The sequence below is a fragment of the Pelophylax lessonae genome, assembly GCF_965119305.1.
Source record: "Pelophylax lessonae genome assembly, chromosome: 6".
Taxonomy (NCBI): Eukaryota; Metazoa; Chordata; class Amphibia; order Anura; family Ranidae; genus Pelophylax; species Pelophylax lessonae.
In genome coordinates, this window is record NC_138773.1 from 170,032,166 (window position 1) to 170,051,093 (window position 18,928).

General features: G+C 45.3%; 1 protein-coding gene and 1 long non-coding RNA gene across 4 annotated transcripts in view; one reads left to right on the forward strand and one right to left on the reverse strand.

Annotated features, from left to right (window-relative positions):
* The window catches only part of LOC309558193, a 1,089,490-nt gene extending 1,072,337 nt beyond the window's left edge, over nt 1-17,153 (forward strand). The window contains exon 2 of the long non-coding RNA XR_014225413.1: nt 16,997-17,153. This is a non-coding gene — a long non-coding RNA (uncharacterized lncRNA). The remainder of the gene's footprint in view (nt 1-16,996) is intronic.
* The window catches only part of ARPC1A (actin related protein 2/3 complex subunit 1A), a 69,126-nt gene continuing 62,248 nt past the window's right edge, over nt 12,051-18,928 (reverse strand). For all 3 annotated transcript variants that reach the window (XM_082261201.1, XM_082261200.1, XM_082261202.1), the window contains exon 10: nt 12,051-12,409. In XM_082261201.1, coding sequence (XP_082117327.1) covers nt 12,371-12,409 — 39 coding nt within the window. In that variant the 3' untranslated portion in view covers nt 12,051-12,370. The remainder of the gene's footprint in view (nt 12,410-18,928) is intronic.

Consider the following 18,928-nt stretch of genomic DNA (forward strand, 5'->3'; position numbering starts at 1 on the left):
CTCTGATGTTCATTGACAGACACAGCTCCTGAGCTGATCTGTCTGAACCATGTGGAGATAGTAGCCGAAGAAGCGGCCAGCCCTTTTCTTGGTCCGTCTGTAACCACAAAAAGCTAGTCTGACCTCTGAAGACTCAGTAGCTGCCAGATACACCCGAATCACACGAACCACATCCAAGGAATGCAAAGCAAATTCCTTGGGATGAGACAGCTTGGGACACAAGGAAGGCAACACAATGTCCTCATTCAAATGGAAGCCAGAGACAACTTTGGGCAGAAATGATGGACAGGAACGAAGAACCACTTTACCCCTATGGACCACCAAATAGGGACTGCGACAGGATGACACCAACTCCGATACCCTGCGGGCCGAGGTAATAGCCACCAAGAATGCCACCTTCTGGCATAACGTAGGCAAGGGAATCTCCTGATTATTCTCAAATGGAGGTTTCTGGAGAACCAAAAGCATTCAATTTAAATCCCCATGGCGGCAAAAGAGACCGTACAAGTGGAGACACATGTCGAACCCCCTGAATGAAGGTACGAACTAAAGAGTACATGGCTAAGGATCGATGAAACAAGATTGCCAAGGCAGACACCTGGCCCTTGATGGTACTCAGGGCCAACTTCTGATCAACGCCTTGTTGAAGAAAGGTTAAGATCCGAGCCACAGAAAAGGATAGAGGATTAGCGCCAATCCACTCACACAAAGAAATGTACGCTTTCCACGTTCAATGGTATATCTTGCTGGAAGACGACTTCTTCGCCTTCACCATAGTAGGGGACACTGATCTAGACAAGCCTCTATCCCTCAGTACCTGGCTTTCAATAGCTAAGCTACTAAAACCAGTGATGGCAGGATGGCTGGAAGATCCTTGCTCTTGATTCCTCGCAGGAACTACGGAAGAAGCCTGAGTCAAGGATAATGCTGGCCTTATCTTGGTCCTTGGACGCCTGCGGCTTCTGACAGAGGACCCCGTGATGACGCCACGAACTTCGATATCCTCCTGTGGGGGCGAACCTGCTAAAGGACCTACTCAGAACCTGTATGCAAATCAGGAGAGAGAACTGTCAGTGTGACAGCAGCCGGTGAATCACGGCCTGTGGTTTCTGAAATTTGTCCAGAGGAAAGATGACCCTGGTCAGATTTAAAATCAGACCTAGGGAAGTCAACTCCCTGGACAGGGATAGGGGGGACCTTAGGTAGTTTAGACATCACCTGAACCTTTGCAGGTATTAAATCCGCACAAGGAGACTCAGGACCTTATAAAACTGAAAAGGACAAGCTTTGTCCCCCTTTCTGGGTACCCCCCAAAGAAACCTTTCGCAGATCTCCTTGGCACTCACCAAAGCAGTCCACGGGGCCCAAAATCAGCGAAGATGTCCCCCCACCCCAATAATGGGTGAGGGCAGACCTTCATGCTGAAGGGGTCTTGTCTGCAGGTCCGGAGAAGCTAGCTCTAGGCTTACCATACTAAGGCTGCTTGGAATATTTAAAAGATCTATTGCCCTTATTCTCCATCCCAGAAGCACAAATTAATTTTCTATGGGCTGAGGAGGGCCCCTGTCTGTGACTAGGCTCCTTCCCTCTCCTGGATTGAGGAAGGAAGGTACTCTCCCCCCCCCTTTGATACCCTTAATGAGGTCATCCAGGGTAGCCCCAGACAAGCGATCACCTTGAAAGGGCTGATCAATGAGAGCTTTCCTAGGCCCCTTTCACACATACGGTCAGTTTGTCCGTTGACGGATGGAAAAACAGACATCAATGCATCTCTATGTAAAAACGGATGACAACAGATGATCATCCGTTAACATCCATTTTAATCCGCTTCCATCAATGTCCATTTTTTGGAACGGATGAATGTCCTATTTTTCCATCCGTCAAAAAAAATGGATTGGACGAAAAACGGATGTAAACGGACAAACGGTCCGTTTTTGCATTGGTAGTGGATGTAAAAAAACGGATGAAAAACAGATGAAAACGGACGAAAAACTGATACATTTTGACGTGACTGAACGGACCGTATGTGTGAAAGGGTCCCTAGAGTCTTGGTCTGCAGATCAATTCTTAAGCCCCAGCACATGCCTAATCACCACTGCTGAAACATAAATTGTCTTAAAAAGCTGCATCACAAATAAACTGCAGCCCATGGACCAACTGGTCCACTAAATCAACAAAAGCAGTAGGGACTTGCTCACCCCCCCCCCCCCCCCAGGCCCTGGTGCAAAAGCTTGGCCCATTCAGTTAGGGTCTGAGACACCAGGGCTGAGGCAAAGACTGGCTACAATGCCGAACCAGCCATAGCAAATATGCTGCATAAACAAGCAAAAAAAAAAAGAATGCGCAACCATGCAAAAGAAATGACTATCAAATATGGAGACAATCCATAAATAAACATGGGGATTTAGTTCCACCATATGGCCATATCGTGCTCAAGCCCACCACTGCGTCAAAGTACCCCATTATCGGTGGGTCCTACACTATCCATAAAAAAGGGGGGAATCCAGCCTCTCTTACCCTTGGAGACAACACTCCTTGCTGGGAAGGTGTGCTAATGCACTGCAGGGGACTCCTCCTATATCTACTTGATAGAGGACACCAATAGAGTACAGGTGTGTGTGGGGGATGGGATGCTCAACCTCATAAGTCTGGTCAGACCGAATACATAATAAACAAGCAAAAAATTGGGGGAGCAAACCCTTAACATGTATATCTAAAGCCGGTGCAGCTATGGACCAAGCAACATGTATATTAAAAAAGAATAGCGCAACCATGCAAAAGAAATGACTATCAAATATGGAGACAATCCATAAATAAAAATGGGGATTTAGTTCCACCATACGGCCATATCGTGCTCAAGCCCACCACTACGTCAAAGTACCCCATTATCGGTGGGTCCTACACTATCCATAAAAAAGGGGGGAATCCAGCCTCTCTTACCCTTGGAGACAACACACACCTGTACTCTATTGGTGTCCTCTATCAAGTAGATATAGGAGGAGTCCCCTGCAGTGCATTAGCACACCTTCCCAGCAAGGAGTGTTGTCTCCAAGGGTAAGAGAGGCTGGATTCCCCCCCCTTTTTTATGGATAGTGTAGGACCCACCGATAATGGGGTACTTTGACGCAGTGGTGGGCTTGAGCACAATATGGCCATATGGTGGATCTAAATCCCCATTTTTATTTATGGATTGTCTCCATATTTGATAGTCATTTCTTTTGCATGGTTGCGCTATTCTTTTTTAATATACATGTTGCTTGGTCCATAGCTGCACCGGCTTTAGATATACATGTTCAGGGTTTGCTCCCCCAATTTTTTGCTTGTTTATTATGTATTCGGTCTGACCAGACTTATGAGGTTGAGCATCCCATCCCCCACACACACCTGTACTCTATTGGTGTCCTCTATCAAGTAGATATAGGAGTCCCCTGCAGTGCATTAGCACACCTTCCCAGCAAGGAGTGTTGTCTCCAAGGGTAAGAGAGGCTGGATTCCCCCCCCCCCTTTTTTATGGATAGTGTAGGACCCACCGATAATGGGGTACTTTGACGCAGTGGTGGGCTTGAGCACGATATGGCCATATGGTGGAACTAAATCCCCATTTTTATTTATGGATTGTCTCCATATTTGATAGTCATTTCTTTTGTATGGTTGCGCTATTCTTTTTTAATAAATATGCTGCATGCCACAGCCTCCGCTTTCTTGTCAGCCAGGTCCTTAAATGACGGTGATTCCTCTACTGGGATCATGGTTGCTTTATTTAATCTGGAAAAAGGAGGGTACACCACTGGTGGACTAGTCTACTTCTTTAAAAGTGACTCTTCAAATAGGTAACGTACAACAGAACATTTGGGAACCACAAAGGGTAATTTTGGTTGTTCCCATTCCTTACAGAAAAACCTGTCAAAATAAGGCACATAAGGAAACACATTCGGAGTGCGAGATGACATTAGCGGCATCCTCCATTTTTTTAAATCTCACGTACTGCAGTGATAAGTGCGTCTACCAGCATTCGCTGCTGCGACCATGGAGGGATCATCCTCACTACTGGATGGATCTGGGGGTGTGATATTAACCCCCCCCCTTGACGGGCCGCGTCCACGGCGGCATCAGGCTCAGAATCAGATGAGACAGACTGAGCAGGGAAAGTTGGGGGATGCTTCCTCCTGAGCCTTTACCCACACGCCACTTCCAACCTGGACACTAAGGACTGCAGGGCCGCCGTCAGAGCAACCATGGGAAGCTGGGGTTCTGAGAGACCTGCCACCTTCATGAGGTGGTCAGTGGGGGTACAGGAAGAAGGAAACTGAGGAGGAAGAGGAGAAGCCTCTGCAACGCTGCACCCTCTGGAGGTGGACGGGGACCCCCCCGAAGGTAGAACACACGTTTCTGTGCTGTGCACTCTGCACCAGGACCCCACTGCATTAAATCCACACTGCAAACAGCAGGGCATGCATTTAGGGGTCTCCTACACTGGGACCCCTCCAGACTACCAGGGCGGGACACACTATCCCAGGACCCTTACAGAGTGGGGATAGCGGGGAAAACCCCAGGGGTCTCTGCTGCATCCTCTGCCCTGGAACCCCTTCCAGACTCCAGGTAAAGACAGGGGGGGGGGAAGCCCAGCTCAGTGAGGGATTTAAGGATGAGGGGAGGGAATCTGCAGACAGGCCCGACCGTCCCTGGAGGTTACCCGAGTCCCCCCCCCCAAAGAAAAAGGTGATAGGGGGGACTGTACTTACCCTTCCATGGTGCAGGGAACGCTCCAGACAGAACTCCTCGTCACCAAAGTAGGGGAGCTGCCGGCCAAGGGACCGCTGCGACTCAAACCAAAGACCGGTCGTATGCGACCCTGCAAGACATTTACCTTGCGGGCCAGCCTGTGTCTGTGAGGCTATTGTCGCGGCCAAACTAGCGCGTAGCTGCGGTCTGCACGTGCTCGCTTGCTGGGTTGGGGGGGACCACTGAATCTAGATTATCCAGTCTGTTACCCAGCCTGGCAGTTGATTGTAGATCTCCCGAGAGAAAAAAACAAAAAAGGATGCAAGGAAGGAGAAAGTTGCTAGGACCAGAAATCCCAGCCAGGAGCCTAGGTCCTTACTCCTGACTGGACAGATTAAAACTGATCACCTTGAGCAGGGGGGTTATATACCAGCTGAAGACAGCCCATGGACGTAGCCAGGTGTTTTTTGTTCTGCCTAGTCCTACTTCTGGAAGCAGCAATATAACTCACTAGGAATAATTTATGGAGCGCTGTGTCCGTCGATGAACGAAAGAGAACAAACAAATACACCCTCAAGGAGGATCAAGTCCGCTAAACAGCAGCCTGCAAAAAATTGCGGCCAAAAGAAGCATCTGCAGATGGCAACACATTCAATTTATAGAACTTTGTGAAAGTGTGCGCCGACGACCAGGTGACCGCCTTGCAAACCTGCATCGCTGATGCCCGATGACGGAAAGCCCATGAATCACTGTCTGATCCATCTGGAAATGGTTGCAGAGGAAGCAGACAACCCTTTCCGAGGCCCATCCCTGAGCACAAATAGTGAGTCTGACTTCCTAAAAGTCTCCATAGCTGCCAGGTACACCCTAATTGCCTGGACCACATCCAAGGCATGCAAGACAATTTCCTTCAGATGTTTCGGCCTGGGACACAGGGAAGGCAACACAATGTCTTAATTCAAATGAAAATCAGGAGACAACCTTTGGGAGGAATGACGCACAGGGGCGAAGAACCACCTTATCTCTGTGAATCACCAAGTAAGGTGAACGACAGGATAACGCCGCCAGTTCCGACACCCTGGGCGCAGAGGTGAGAGCCACCAAAAAGGCCACCTTCTGAGACAGCGTAAGCAAGGGAATCTCCCACAGATTCTTAAAGGGGGGCTTCTGGAGGACCGAAAGCACCAAATTGAGGTCCCAAGGCGGCAACAGAGACCGCACTGGAGGAACCAAATGTCGACACCCTGAAGAAAGGTACACCCCAGGGAGTGTGTGGCCAAGGGTAGTTGGAAGAAGACCGCCAAAGTCGACACCTGGCGCTTGATGGTACTCAAGGCCAATTTCTGTTCAACCCCCCATTGAAGGAAAATCAAGATCAGAGCCAGGAGAAGAAGCGAAGATGAACGCCAAGAGATTCACACCACACAATGTACGTCTTCCACGTACGATGGTAGATCTTCCTAGAAGTAGAGTTCCTAGCTTTTAACAGCGTTGGAATCACCGACTCAGATGAACCTCTATCCCTCAGCACCTGGCATTCAACAGCCAAGCCGTCAAAGCCAGCGTCTGTAAAGCTGGATGGAAGATCGGTCTTTGGGACAGCAGATCTTGTCTGAGAGGAAGCTCCCAAAGAATACCATGCCCGGCAAGGCCAGTCTGGAGCCACTAAGATGACCGGAATCCCTTCTGCCTCGATCCTGCGTAGAAGTCTTGGCATAAGCTTGAGAGGAGTTAAACCATAAATCAGATGATAACTGACCCCACGAGGCAACCAGCGCATCTGTGGCGTCCGCCAGAGGATCTGTGACAGAGCCACAAACCTCTGCACCTTTCTGTTGAGCTGAGACACCAACAGATCCACCTCGGGCATGCCCCACCGGAGACACAACTGATGAAACACCTCCAGATGAAGGGACCACTCCCCTGCCAGTTTTCCACCACGGGAATGTATACAGGGGAGAGGGCTGGAACGAACTGCTCTGCCCACCTTAGAATGCCGGCTACCTCCAGAGCCGTCAGGACACTTTTTGTGCCCCCTTGGTGATTGACATAAGCCACGGCCGTGACATTGTCCGATTGAATGAGCACTGGACATCCCTGAAGGTGATCCATCCAAAGGTCCAGGCAAAAGTCTGATCGCTCTGAGTTCCAAGACATTGATCGGTAGTCTGAACTCTTCCAGTGTCCAGATCCCCTGAGCAGAATTTTGCAGAGGAGGCCTCCCCAGTCATATAGGCTGGCATCAGTGGTGACCACTGTTAAATGTAAGGGGAGGAAGAATTTGCCCAGCCGAAGCGCCGGGGAACTAAGCCAACATATCAGGGACTCCTTCGTTCCCCGGCTCAGCCGATCAGATTGTCCAGAGACTGCGGAGTCTTGTCTCATTTGGCCAGAATCTCCCTTTGCAGGGACCACGTATGGAACTGTGCAAAGGGAACCACCTTGAAGGTAGACACCATCAGGCCCAGCACCCACATGCAAGTCCGGAGGGATGACCATCTGCTGGACAGCAGGAGACGAATTGCAGCCTGCAATTTCTGGAGTTTGTCCAGAGGAAGTAGCACTCTGGCTAAGGCCGAGTCCAAAGTCCCACCTAGATAGTCCAGCTTTGTGGACGGAACCAGAGCAGACTTCTGAAAATTCAGAATCCAGCTGAACTCCCTCAGAGTTCGTATGGTGATTTCCAGGTTTTCCACCAGAGCAGTAGGGGACTCCGCTTGCAGGAGGAGGTTGTCCAAATAGCCCAGTACTGCGATCCCCCATTGGCGGAACAATGCTAGCACCAGGGCAAACACTTTTGTGAAGACCCGGGGAGCAGAGGCGAGATAAAAGGGTAAACGCCACAAGGATAATGCTCCTCTCCCACGGCAAAGCGGAGGAAGTGCTGGTGACCGGCACATATTGGAATGTGAAATAAGCATCCTTGATGTCGACAGAGGCAAGAAAATCCCCCTGATGTAGGGATGCCACCACTGTGTGAATGGATTCCATCCTGAACTTCTGCACCCGCACAAAGCAGTACAGTGCCTTGAGGTCCAGGATTGGACGCAACTTGCCTTCCTTCCTGGGAACTGTAAACAGGTTTGAGTAAAAACCCTGAAAACGTTCCGAAGTCGGAACTGGGACAATCACCCCTTGAAGGGACAGGTCTTGTACTGCCCCAAACAGACCCTGTAAACGGTTCGGGGACAGACGCAAGTTGGTAGGAAAGAACCTTGCCGGGGGACAAGAGTGAAACTAGATCTAGTAGCCGGACCAAATGACTTTGTGAACCCACTTGTCTTGTACCAGGGAAGTCCACGGGTCCGGAAACCAACAAAGACATCCCCCCCACCCCCGATACGGGTGAGGGCACACATTCATGTTGAAAGAGCCTTGTCCGTGGGCCTGGAGAAGCCCGATCTTGGCTTGGCAGACCAGGTTCGATTGGATCCTCCAGAAGAGGCCCTGAAGGGCTTCTAGCCCTTGTCAGTCGAACCTGAGGAGATGAAAAAACATCTTATCCGCTAAGAAGGAAGGCCCTTAGTAGATTGCGAAAGAAAAGTATTCTTCCCCCCTGTGAGACCTTTTATGATGTCATCCAGGGTAGCTCCAAACAAGCGATCTCTTTGAAAAGGAAGATCAGCCAGACCAGCACTTGAGCCAAAAACAGGCTGAAGGACCACTGCCAAAACAGAGAAGCGAGCCATCAGGAGAGCCGCATCCAAAGAGACATCACAGATAAACTGAAGCCCCTGGACAATATGGTCCACCAGCTCAGCAAAGGCAGGGGGGAGCGGTTCCCCCTTCCAGGTCACGGTGTAGAAACTTAGCCCACTCGGTCAGAGTTTGCAACACTAGGGCAATGGTGAATACCGGCCTCATTGCAGAACCAGCCAGAGGACTCTTCAACCGGAATCATGGTTGCCTTGTTTAATCTGGAAACCAGAGGGTCCACCACCGGTGGCACAGTCTACTTCTTAAGAAGAAACGCCTTAGAGGGGTAACGCCTAGTAAAGCGCTTATGGATCCCATGGGGACGCTTTGGTCGTTCCCACTCTTTAGTGACAATTCTGTCAAAATAGGCAGGGAAAGGAATCACCTTTGCCACTTTGGATGGCTTGTGAGTGCCAAAGGGCACCCGCGCCTCTGTCGCAGCTTCAGCTGTGTCCTCCATCTTCAGGGTCTCATGCACAGATACAATCATTGCATCAACCTGCGCCTTTTTTTGCGTCATCGCAGACGTGGAGGAATCCTCACTATCAGGAGGATTCCAAGTGTGTGGATGCAGAACCAGCAGGGTGACCCACGTCCACTGCGGCCAAATCAGATTCAGGATCTGATGAGACAGGGGAAAGCAAGGGGCGCTATCAGCTAGCCTTTCGCCCGCAAGCCACCACCCCTTCCCGGGACACAAGGGACTGCCGTCAGTGCATGAATGGATGGTTGGGACCTGGAGGGCCCCGCAGCCTCAGAGAAGGGATCAGGTGGGAAAATGTGCTCCAAGGACTCCATGAGTAATCAGGGGGACCCCACAAAAAGTGTACCACTGCTAAGGGACAACCCCCACCTCACTAGAATCACCACCAGGTCGCCTGGCACAAAAGCACCAAAGGATCCTCAGCAGAGAGGGATAGGACCCCACCAGACTCACCACCCACAGAAACAGGCACCTGCAGCCACCAGGAGAATCTGCACTACACGAGTGGCGATCAGGAAGTAAATTGATCCAAGAGTCAGTACCAGGGGATGAGGAGGGGCTCCCACTACTGAAATCGCCACCCACAGGGCTCCACTGTCAGGGCCGCCGTGGTTTGCCATTATTTCTAATGGCAAACCACAAGAAAATGGCCACCGGACTAAACAAACATGGCTGCCATGTAAAGAAACACACAGGCTACAACAAAATGGCGGCACCACGAGGCTTACAGGGACCCAGGAGGGAGACCAGGTCTCAAGGACAGATCCAGGCAGGACGGGGAGCCCTGGCAGGAGCCCCCGCCAGGCACAACCCTCCCTCCGCACAATCAATCGTTCGGTTGTCGGTGGCGCAGACTGTTGTAACTATTGTATAAATGTATGTAAAAAATCCGCGCTTAGGATATAGTAGAATCCAACTATCACCGGCTGCAGCCTACCTCTATAACTATAATCCTAGGATATATAGTAAGGAATGAAGGGAGAAGGGGAGGTGTATGGCGCTGCCTGTAAATCACTTACTATCAATTAGCATGGACCTAGGTAAAGTGCACTAGTGCAATATCCTTATAAAACGCCTAAAAGTAAGTGAAATGTGAGATAATAATATTGTGAAAATAAATAATGTTGTGCTGCGCAAATAATGAGTGAAAGTCCTCTGTGGTCCACCAGATATCAAAACCTGATATCTTCAATAATCAAGTGTGGTGCAATAATATAAGTCGCTGTGGGAGTAGTGCAATTTTTATAAATCAATAACGATAAATAACTTTGTGCATTGATAGTGTAAAAGGTATGTGTGAATAGTGCTACTAGGTGAATAAATATGAATATAAGTGACACCACTAAAAACATACATAAAGTGATAAAAAAGTGTATATAAATCCTATTCCTAGGTTTAGCTAAGTAGAAAATGATCGGAGAAATATGCAATATAAAAATCAGCAGGGAACCACATATAAATATTAAATAACATTAAAAAGTAGCAGAGATTAGTATCAAAAATATCCCAACATTGTTGTATTAAAAATATATATGTATATAGTCCAAAAAGTCCAATCAATTTCTTTCAAGTATATCACAAAATTTAAGGTGCAAGAGAATTTCCAAAAGTGACTTCAGTGCAAGATGATATATTTTCCAAAAGTGACTTCAGTGCAGGTGCCTTAATATATCTCTCAAGGGTGCCAAATACGGTGATCACTCTGTGCTCCCCGCACCCCCAGGACCGCACTCCCCAGAATTAATTACCCCTGCAGGGGTAACGGGCCTTTAGAATAGTGTTGCCTCGGATGCCCTTTGATCTCCCTGGACGGTCCTACAAGCTCTGAGTGCTGTCCTCTCGATATCCTAGCTATACTCTGCCCGGATCCGGTCTCTCTGCACTTTACATATGTACTCCACGGGTATATGTGGGGAAGAAAGGGCCTCACATAGAGGAGTATTGTATGATCCAAAGAAAGTTTATTGCATCCAAAAATAATACTCACAATTCGGTTTGTGGTACGCACGGCGTCCCGGAAGTGCGCAATCGCTATTGTCTGTTACCTGCGGTTTGATATTGTTACAATTGTGAGTATTATTTTTGGATGCAATAAACTTTCTTTTGGATCATACAATACTACTCTATGTGAGGCCCTTTCTTCCCCACATATACCCGTGGAGTACATATGTAAATTGCAGAGAGACCGGACCCGGGCAGAGTATAGCTAGGATATCGAGAGGACAGCACTCAGAGCTTGTAGGACCGTCCAGGGAGATCAAAGGGCATCCGAGAAGCATAGGAGGCAACACTATTCTAAAGGCCCGTTACCCCTGCAGGGGTAATTAATTCTGGTGAGTGCGGTCCTGGGGGTGCGGGGAGCACAGAGTGATCACCGTATTTGGCACCCTTGAGAGATATATTAAGGCACCTGCACTGAAATCACTTTTGGAAAATATATCATCTTGCACTGAAGTCACTTTTGGATATTCTCTTGCACCTTAAATTTTGTGATATACTTGAAAGAAATCGATTGGACTTTTTGGACTATATACTTATATATTTTTAATACAACAATGTTGGGATATTTTTGATACTAATCTCTGCTACTTTTTAATGTTATTTAATATTTATATGTGGTTCCCTGCTGATTTTTATATTGCATATTTCTCAGATCGTTTTCTACTTAGCTAAACCTAGGAATAGGATTTATATACACTTTATGTTTTTAGTGGTGTCACTTATATTCATATTTATTCACCTAGTAGCACAATTCACACATACCTTTTACAGTATCAATGCACAAAGTTATTTATTGTTATTGATTTATATAAATTGCACTACTCCCACAGCGATTTATATTATCGCACCACACCTGATTATTGAAGATATCAGGTTTTGATATCTGGTGGACCACAGAGGACTTTCACTCATTATTTGCGCAGCACAACATTATTTATTTTCACAATATTATTATCTCACATTTCACTTATTTTTAGGAGTTTTATAAGGATATTGCACTAGTGCACTTTACCTAGGTCCATGCTAATTGTAAATAGTAAGTGATTTACAGGCAGCGCCATACACCTCCCCTTCTCCCTTCAACTATTGTATAACCCTTTCATAAAAAAAAAATAAAAAAATTTGACAAGTCATTTTAGAAGCCAAAATTTTTCACATTTTTATTTTCTAGAAGACAATTCACAAATTACTGATGCTTTTATTCATGAATTTCTGGTCCCGCACAATGTTTGTTAAGTATTATAATTTCAAGACCAAAAAATCAGACTTTCATTTGTATTGATGCATTGTGCTTTAAAAAACAAAAAAAAGATTAGATATTTTTGGAACTGGATCTCATTACACATTGCACTTAAGCTTCTTTACTTTTATTTCTCAAGTGTACAACAGATCTGCAAAATGTCATAGAACATCTTAAGAGTTTTGCAGCTTTGCTTATTTGGCTTGCTTGTGCCTTTTGCTCTTCAGTTACATAATGCGCAGGCCTTGAACGTACGATTCCAGAGTCTAAGAGATGAAAAATACAAATGTTTAGCAATAATGTCATTACAAATACCAAGACAAAGCTAAAAAGGGTCTTCCATCTGATAGTATTTAGACTCCTGTTGCTAACCTCCCAAGCACAACTCTTCTCACACACTGAATTTATAGCATCTTTGCAGCAGAAAACTCTCATTATTATCAGTGTATGGAGTAATACTATATAGTGCTTTAAGGCTCCATTCACACCAAAGCGTTTTTTCATTCTTTTTGCAGAAATCCAGGACATATTTCTTTTTTAACATGGATTCCTATGGAACACGTTTACATCAATGCATTTTGTGCCTCTGCGTTTTTGGAAAGGATCAGGGACTTTTTTTTAAAACTGTGCTTGTTTGCTTTTTTGGTTCAATAGTCTTTAATGAAGAAGCTGCAGAAAAGCCAGTAGTGCGTTTTTACCACGATTTTTGTTTTTTAATCTGCCCAACAACAAATTTTCCAAAAAACAAAAATCATAAAAACTGCAAAAACGAAAATCGTGGTAAAAGTTGCCAGCCCTAAACTTTCTCACCAACTGAGATGAGCTTTGATCTCTTCCATATCTATCCAAACATCTAAATCACACTTTTTTTTATTCCCCAACCAAATATGGGCCTGGTCATTCCCCATCCTGCAACACGCAATGGGGTGGGAGGCTGGTGATATCGGTGCCCTCATATGGAAATAGCCAATGACATTAACTGAGGGATGGGCAACAGCCACAGAGAGATCCGAGGGATGTTTAAATCCTACTACAAAGAGTTCTTAAAGTGGTTGTAAACTCAAATAGCTAAAATTGAACTAGCCTCTATGTGTTTGTTCATTAAGCAGTGCAGTGTAGTTTGTTTGTTTTTTTCTCAATTCTAACTACCTTTTTTTGTTTGTACTCATTTGTAGTCCCCTCCTCTCTCTGCTCTGTATCCCGATCTAAGAGAGCCAAGTGAATAAAGGCTGTAGGAAAGGAGAGGGACTGTGAGGAGAGGATAGAGGAGGGATGTGAGGTGAGATCATGTTCTCACTGAACACTAGAGTTGACAGGGAGAGAGGAGGGGGGAGCTGCAGAGACACACAGACACAGGGTAAAAGCTTGATGACAGAGGCATGTATCCTGAGCACGATCTCATGGCTCAGCAGCCATGATAAATGGGGTCTGCTCACAGAGGGGAAGTCAGGACTGTTAGAGATTTAGAGTTTTATATTATTTTACATGATAAAGTCGTTGAAATATATATGAATGTTATAATGTAATATGCTAGTTTTGACAGTTACTTCAATATGTCTTTGTAAAGGACAGAGAAGCCATTTTTGCTATGTATGTATTTCTATTCTGAGTTCCTATGTCAGTATGTTAGGAGGAGTTATGTGTCTTACTATAGATTTAAACCATATATGCAACGATGGATGTTACTTTTTGCTGACATCTTTACATACAGTATAAATGTACTACTATGTAAGAGGTTCTTCAGGGAGAGATGAGAAAGGACATCCTACACTCTGAAGGCGTGTAACATCTGTCATATCTCTCTCTCCTTCAGTAAAGACTGACCATTTCTGTTGCTTAATGTTTTACTTTAAGAAAATAAACTTTTGTATTGTATGAGCTGAAGAGTCTCCAATTTTCTACTATGAAAAAGCTTTCGAACAAGAACAGGAGGAATCAACAGGTACTGTAGGAGGTACAAAAGGGGCCATTCACTAGGCAAAAGAACTATGCTATAGCTTGGGGTAACAATCATTTTAAGGCAAAGCCTTAATGGGAAGGTTTAAAGAGAAAAAACATTTTTTGAAAACAAACAGAGAATTATTAACACCAAAGAAAAGAATCAAAGTATCAATCTGGTGTTCCAAACCAGAACAGGTAACTATCAATAAGTGGAAACTGCTACCTGAAAGATTGGGGAACCTCAACTAACCATCTGGAGGACAACCAATCATGCACCATAAGGAAACCAGGCTGATAAAAAAAAAAAATTTCTGGGGTAAAGGCTGAAGACTAGAATGTCTGACACTTCACTAAAGGGAAGGGAAATGTTACACTGTGAAAACAAAAAGACAAACCAGGTAACAGTCGAAGGCTGACGTGAACACCCTTTACCCTTGAGTTTAGAGAAAGGAGGGTTGGATAAGCAAAAGGATGTTTAGACAAAAAGGCTAACCAGAGGCTTTGGCAGGTCCATAAATAAGGAAAAATGTACCTGACAGAAAAGTAAAACTCTCAAGAGATCTGCATGGAAACAGACTTCTTGACAGTGATCTAAAACTGAAAAGGGAAGAAACCATAAACAGGAAAAAAAGTTGGGTAGTAATTTGTAAAGCATTAAGGTCAGGTGACCAGCAATTAAAAAGAAGCAAATCATTTATTTGGAAGCATTTTATTATTCTATTATTTTATTATTCTATTCCCTACATAATAGCGTATATTCCTTGATTACCTTAACCAGTTCAGCTTTTCGGCCTACTTGAGATGACAGGCTTCCAATGGGGGACTGGCGCCCTCTTGTGGAGGCCGGGAGTAATGACTGTTGTAATGACTGTTTCCACTGCCTTTTTGTTCTCAATTCATTACCATCTCCCTGTCCAGTTAGTTACCTTTGACAGGGAGTGTGGTTATTATTATTTAATTTATTTTTTAAATGTAAAAAAAAAAAAAAATAAATAATATTTTTTCTTTTTTTTTTAATTATTAAAAAAATAAAAAAAAATTATTTTTTTTCCAATTATTAAAAAAAAATATATATAGAGATATATATATATATATATATATATATATATATATATATATATATATCTCCTTTTTTTTTTTTCCTCATCGCCATGCCACAGCCGAAGGCCCCTTTCACACGGGCTGTCTGATCAGGTCCGCCTGTCAGTTTTTCAGGCAGACCTGATCGGACCCTTGATTCTCCTCTATGGAGCAGTAATCTGCCGCCATCTGATCCTGTCCACCAAAAGCAGACGGATGGTGGTTCTATTTTCTATCCATCCCGTGGATCGGATCAGATGGCATCGGATGGAAAGAGACAGACAGTCTGTTTTCATCCAATTGTGCTATAGAGGAGAGTGGGGTTCTAGTCGTATTTATGTGTAAATTTAGTATCCGTTTTATTAAATAAAGCTTGGTTGTTAGTTTAAAAAAAAAAAAAACTGGCTCCTAACTTTTTTAGCTGGCTCCTAGATTTCAGGAAAATTTGTCAAGCCCTGTTTTAAGCGCGTGACAGCAACCAGGTGAGGAGTACAAACACAAGTGTGTCTTGCCTGCAAACAAGAATGGTGATGGTAGTGTCAAGGTCTGCTTACTCCTGACTAGGCAGAAAAAAACTGAGTGGTTATAGCAGAGAGAGGGAGTATACCCCCTGGGACTGCCCATAGGTGTAGCCAGAATTCTTTTCTACCTAGTGTCCTACTTCTGTAGGGGGCAGTATAACCCACTGATTAGGAATATCAGGAGCTGTGCCCTTCAATGAACGAAAGAGAAATAATGGTGGCCACACAAAATGACACTTTGGGCCCTATTTGGACATTTTCACTTAGGGATGTACCCACTTATATTGGCAGCAGTTCAGACATGAATGAATGAGTGTGTTGAGTTATTTTGAGGGGACAGCAAATTTACACTGTTATACAAGCTGTACACTCACTACTTTATATTGTAGCAAAGTGTCGTTTCTTCAGTGTTGTCACATGAAAAAATATAATAAAAAATAAATAAATAAAATATTTACAAAAATGTGAGGGGTGTACTCACTGTATGTGCTTGCTGTTCAAGTATCTTGTTCTTTTTGTAATGCTTTTTGTAATGCTTCCTTTGTGTAAAATCCCTGGTGTTCCTGCCAGACACTTTGCTTTGCTATTAAAGTGATTGTTTACAATTACTTAAGTCAAAGGCTTTGTATACCCTTCAATGGAGAAAAACACAAGCCTGTCCCATGCCAATAGCTATAGAGTGGGACCCTTGCCCAATGAGTGAAAGCAGTGGTCTCTCTGCAAAGGGTATTTTCCATATACTAAACTTCTGCAGAGAGACCACTGATTCTCCACAGAGAACAAGGGTCACACTGCAGCATATTGGCAGGGGACATGCTTATCTACTAAGGTTATGAATGCTTTCTAAAGAAAACAAACTGTTGGACATAATTTGTTTTGATACACCTGGAATGTATTTAGCCATTGTACTGAAGGTTCAATTTGGCTTTAACCACTTGCTGACCGCCAGCCGCCGTTTTACTGAGGCAGGGCAGCTCGGCTGAGTCCAGTCACGTAGTACTACGTGACTGGAGTGCATGTGTTTAGACACAACGGGAGGCGGGCCGCGGGAGGAGCTGCGGCGATTGCCGCTGCCCTCCTGCGATCGTTCGGGAAACCGAGAGAAGACCCGCCTGTTTATGTAAACAAAGCAGGTGGACCTTCTCTCAGACAGGCAGGGACGGATCAGCAGTTTCAGCTAAGCTGAAACTGACATCTTTCTGTGCCTGTCACAGAGCCCCCCCCCCACAGTCAGTAAGCATACAGGCATACATTTAACCCCTTTGATCCCCCCCAGTATTAACCCCTTCCCTGCCAGTGTCATCTATACAGTAACAGTGCATGTTATTTAGCACTGATTACTGTATTAGTGTCACTGGTCCCCAAAAAGTGTCAAAAATGTCAGTTAGGGGCCCGATCTGTCCGCCGCAATGTCGCAGTCCCGCTAAAAATCGCAGATCGCCGACATTACTAATAAAAAGTCCAAAAATTGATCCCGTAGTTTGTAAACACTAACTTTTGCGCAAACCAATTAAAATACGCTTTTTGGGATTTTTTTTTACCAAAAAATATGTAGCAGAATACAAATTGGCCTAAAAATGATAAAAAAAAAACATTTTTAAAAATTTTTTTATTGGGAATGTTTTATAGCAGAAAGTAAAAAAATATGGCATTTTTTTCAAAATTGTCGCTCTTTTGTTTATAGCGCAAAATCTAAAAACCGCAGAGGTGATCAAATACCACCAAAAGAAAGCTCTATTTGTGGGAAAATAAGGACATCAATTGTATTTGGGTACAGCGTCGCATGACCGCGCAATTTTCCATTAAAGTAACGCAGTGCCGCATCGCAAAAAATGGCCTATAGTCTTTAAGAGGGCAAATCCTTCTGGTCCAGAAGTGGTTAACAGATCTTAAATATGTCTCAGAGTAATTTTGTTAAAGTAAATATGTGCTTAAAGGAATATGTAGGCTGTCACTATCTTCAAAAATGCTAGACGCCTGGCTAAGTTGATTCAAAAATGAATGACCTGGAACATACTGGATGTGCAGCACCGGAGTTCCAACTTTCAGCTAGCATTTTCAGAAAAAACGGAATTTTTGTAAAATCTTACCTGTAAAATTCCTTTCTCTGAGTCCTCCGACAGTCGCCGCCATCTTCATATTCGTCACAATGGGGTATTAGACTTTGCTCCGTAGGAGTAGCTAGGCAACAGAATATGTCAATATTAAAGCTTTTAACATATCCCCACCCCAGGGGGTGGTCCCCTCAGTCTATACCCTCCTGCTTCAGTTTCAGTGGAATAGCAGTAGAGTACCTAAACACTAAAAGAGGGGCGGGGGCGGCGACTGTCGGAGGACTCAGAGAAAGGAATTTTACAGGTAAGATTTTACAAAAATTCAGTTTTCTCTTACGTCCTCCGACAGTCGCCGCCATCTTCATATTCGTCACAATGGGGACGTCCCAAAGCAGTGCAAACATGAGGGGTGGGAAACGCAGCCGCGCCTAAAGGCAACGCAGTCTCCACATCAAGAAAGTAACCTTACCAAAGGAAGGAAACCAGCTGGGCAACACGAGAAAAAATTTGCTCAACGGAAGCAATAACCCAGGAAAAAAACAAATAACCCAGGGATACAAAGAAATCCCAAACAGCCCAAAGGACCAAAACCAGGGACCCTAAGGGACCGCCGCACTAAGAACCTTGCGGCCAAAGGAAGCATCTGCCGATGCTTGAACATCCACTCTGTGGAACAGAGTGAAGGTGTGCACGGTCGACCAAGTCGCCGCCCTACACACCTGGGCCACAGAAGCCCCATGACGACAGGCCCAAGACGTACTCAGAGATCTGGTAGAGTGCGCCCTCACAGGCATAAGGGAAACTTTTCCCCGCAAAGCATAGGCCTGTTCAACGGCCTGTCTGAACCAATTGGCGACGGCAGAAGCCGACGCCGCCACGCCCTTCCGAGGACCCCCGGAAGGACAAACAAAGAATCCGACTTGTGAAAAGATTCAGACGATTTTAGGTAAACCCTAATCGCCATGAACAGCATCCAAGGAGTGCAACACCACCTCCTCCGAATGTTTAGACTTCGCGCAAGGCGAAGGCAAGACAATGTCCTCATTGAGGTGAAATTCCAAAACCCTCTTCGGAAAAAAAGAAGGGTTAGGTCGCAAGACCACCTTAACCAAGTGATTGACCAGATATGGACAATGGCAGGACAGGCTGCCAGCTCCGACACTCTGCGAGCCGAATTGATCGCCACCAA